The 2,349-nt window shown below is 45.9% G+C and overlaps 1 protein-coding gene across 1 annotated transcript in view; it reads right to left on the bottom strand.

Annotated features, from left to right (window-relative positions):
* Positions 1–411, bottom strand: part of LOC103598611 (spectrin beta chain, non-erythrocytic 4-like) — a 94,314-nt gene extending 93,903 nt beyond the window's left edge. The window contains 1 exon segment of the mRNA XM_008582647.1: positions 240–411. Coding sequence (XP_008580869.1) covers positions 240–411 — 172 coding nt within the window.
* Between the last annotated feature and the right edge of the window lie 1,938 nt (positions 412–2,349).

The raw sequence follows: 2,349 nt of genomic DNA, 5'->3' as shown, positions 1-2,349 counted from the left end.
GTGGTGCTGACAACACCAAGTCAAGGGTTAAGATCCTCTTACCGGTCATCTTTAAAAAAAAATAAAAAATAAAAAAATAAAAATAAAAATTCAAGTGCTAGGTCTGTAACTGCCTTCCCACCCTCCAGGCCATCAAGGTTCTCAGGCACTAAGATGCACAGATGCCACCCCAGCAGTTCTCTCCTCCTTCCCTCCCCTCCCCTCCCCTGGTCCCACCCCAGTTCTCCTCCACTAGCTACCTGCCAAAGCCTTGATCCGGGAGCACTCAAAGAGCGAGGCGGCTGCGGTGGAGGCGGCCGGCTGCTCCCGCTCCCAGCCCCGATCTGGACTCTCCCAGTGGGCTGCAGGGTTGTTGTTGTTAGCGGCGGGCAGCCCCTCCATGTTGTCCACTTCCCCTGGTACCTGTGCCATCGGGGAAGTTGAGGCCTAGGGATGGGGGGAGACAGGTTAGGGTTTGAAAAAGGACCTCACCTCAGAGGTCCTGCTTCTAACAGTGACTGGCTCTGAGTCCTGTCCCCTCTCTCACCCTCAGTTTCTCTGTCTTAAAAGTGGACATAATAATAATGATAACTGCTTCTCTTCTGGGTTCTTCCCAAAGTCGGGAAAAGCTGGGTTGAGAGGATGAAAAAAAAAAAATTATAATAATGTTCACCCTGACCACTTCGCAGCGCTGTGGTAAAGCACCTGGCTTAGTGTCTGGCACAAGGTAGGGGTTCAGCAAATTATCACTGTTATCATTATCAGAATAACATTGTTATCAATAGAACTCTATAATGCAGTAAGAACAAAAATGAACATTTATGGAGCACTTGCATTGTGCTCAGTACTTTATATGCATTCTCTTATTTAATTCCCACAAATTAAATTCCCTAACGATTGGCTATTATTCGGCCCATTTTACAGAGTAGGAAACTGAGGCACCAAAGGGTTAATCCACTTGCACAAAGTTACACAGCTAGTAAGTAACAAAGATTCAAACATAGAATATGTGATAGTATGATTGCATTAATGGCCCCATATCCTTGTCGCGACATCCTTGACCATGTAACTCTTCAGTGTCCTCTGACTGCTTGGGTGAGAGGCGTGTGTGTTGGGTGGTGAGGGGGACATACCCTACCCCTTGACTCTGGGTTTGGCCATGTGACTTGCTTTGGCCAACAGATTTAGGTGGAAGTGCTGGTGTGCCAGTTCTGAGCCTAGGACTCAAGAGACCTTGTATGTTTCTGCATGTGCTTGACTGTGGCCATGAGAAAAACACACCTGGGCTAGACCAGGTCCAAGGCCCCAATCATTCCAACCAAAGCCAGCTAGAGAAGCCAACACCACCCCCACTCTACCCCAACATGTGAGTGAGCCCCGCAGAGACCAAAAGAACTCCCCAGCTGAGTCCAGCCTAAATCCCTGAGATCAGATTCCACGGCTAAATAAATCCTTAGTGTTTTAAGACACTGATTTGGGGGTGTTTGTTATGCAGCATTATTGTAGCACCAGCTATACTGACATATTGTCTGACTCCAGAGCTATGCTCTAGAACACTGCTAGATTGTAAATATAAAATTTAACGGGGTGGGCCAGCCGTGGCTCACTCGGGAGAGTGTGGTGCTGATAACACCAAGGCCACAGGTTCGGATCCCATATAGGGATGGCCGGTTAGCTCACTTGAGAGAACATGGTGCTGACAACACTAAGTCAAGGGTTAAGATCCCCTTACCAGTCATCTTTTTAAAAAAATTAAAATAAAAAATAAAATAAAATTTAAGGGGGTGGATGACATCAGATACATCTCCTGCACCCTCCAGGCCCCCAGGTCTGATTCTAAGAGTAAGAAAGGAGAGAATTCAGAAAGCAGTGTCCCCATCTCAAAAGACCCAGACAGTGCCAATTCACTAGATTCTAGGAAAGTAGTGCCTGTGTCTTGGTCAGTGTAATGGACATTATCCCTTTTGGTGGCCACACCAAAATCCATTGTTATTCTTCCCTTCTTCCATGAAAAGTTGTACATGGGTACATGGCTGCCTATTATCTGTGTGACCTTGGCCACTTCCCCTCACTAGGCCACAGTTTGTTCTTCGGTAAAATGGTAATGATAGTTCCCATTTCCTAGGAGTGTTTAAAAATGAAATGAGTTAATGCAGGGAACATGGTACCTGGCACACAACATGTCCTCAGTACGTGTTCCTTGCTATTATTCTTTAGATCTAGTCACATATCTTAGCAAATCAAAGTACCTGTTCTGGAGTCAGACAGAAATGAGTTCAAGTTCTGCCTTATTTTGCTGTATCTTCAACCTGTTATCTTTAAATTGGCCTCTCTCTGCCTCAGTTTCCCTCCCTGTTAAAGGATATCACA

Source organism: Galeopterus variegatus, unplaced genomic scaffold, assembly GCF_000696425.1.
Source record: "Galeopterus variegatus unplaced genomic scaffold, G_variegatus-3.0.2 Scaffold93, whole genome shotgun sequence".
NCBI lineage: Eukaryota > Metazoa > Chordata > Mammalia > Dermoptera > Cynocephalidae > Galeopterus > Galeopterus variegatus.
This window is presented reverse-complemented; position numbering and strand designations above follow the sequence as displayed.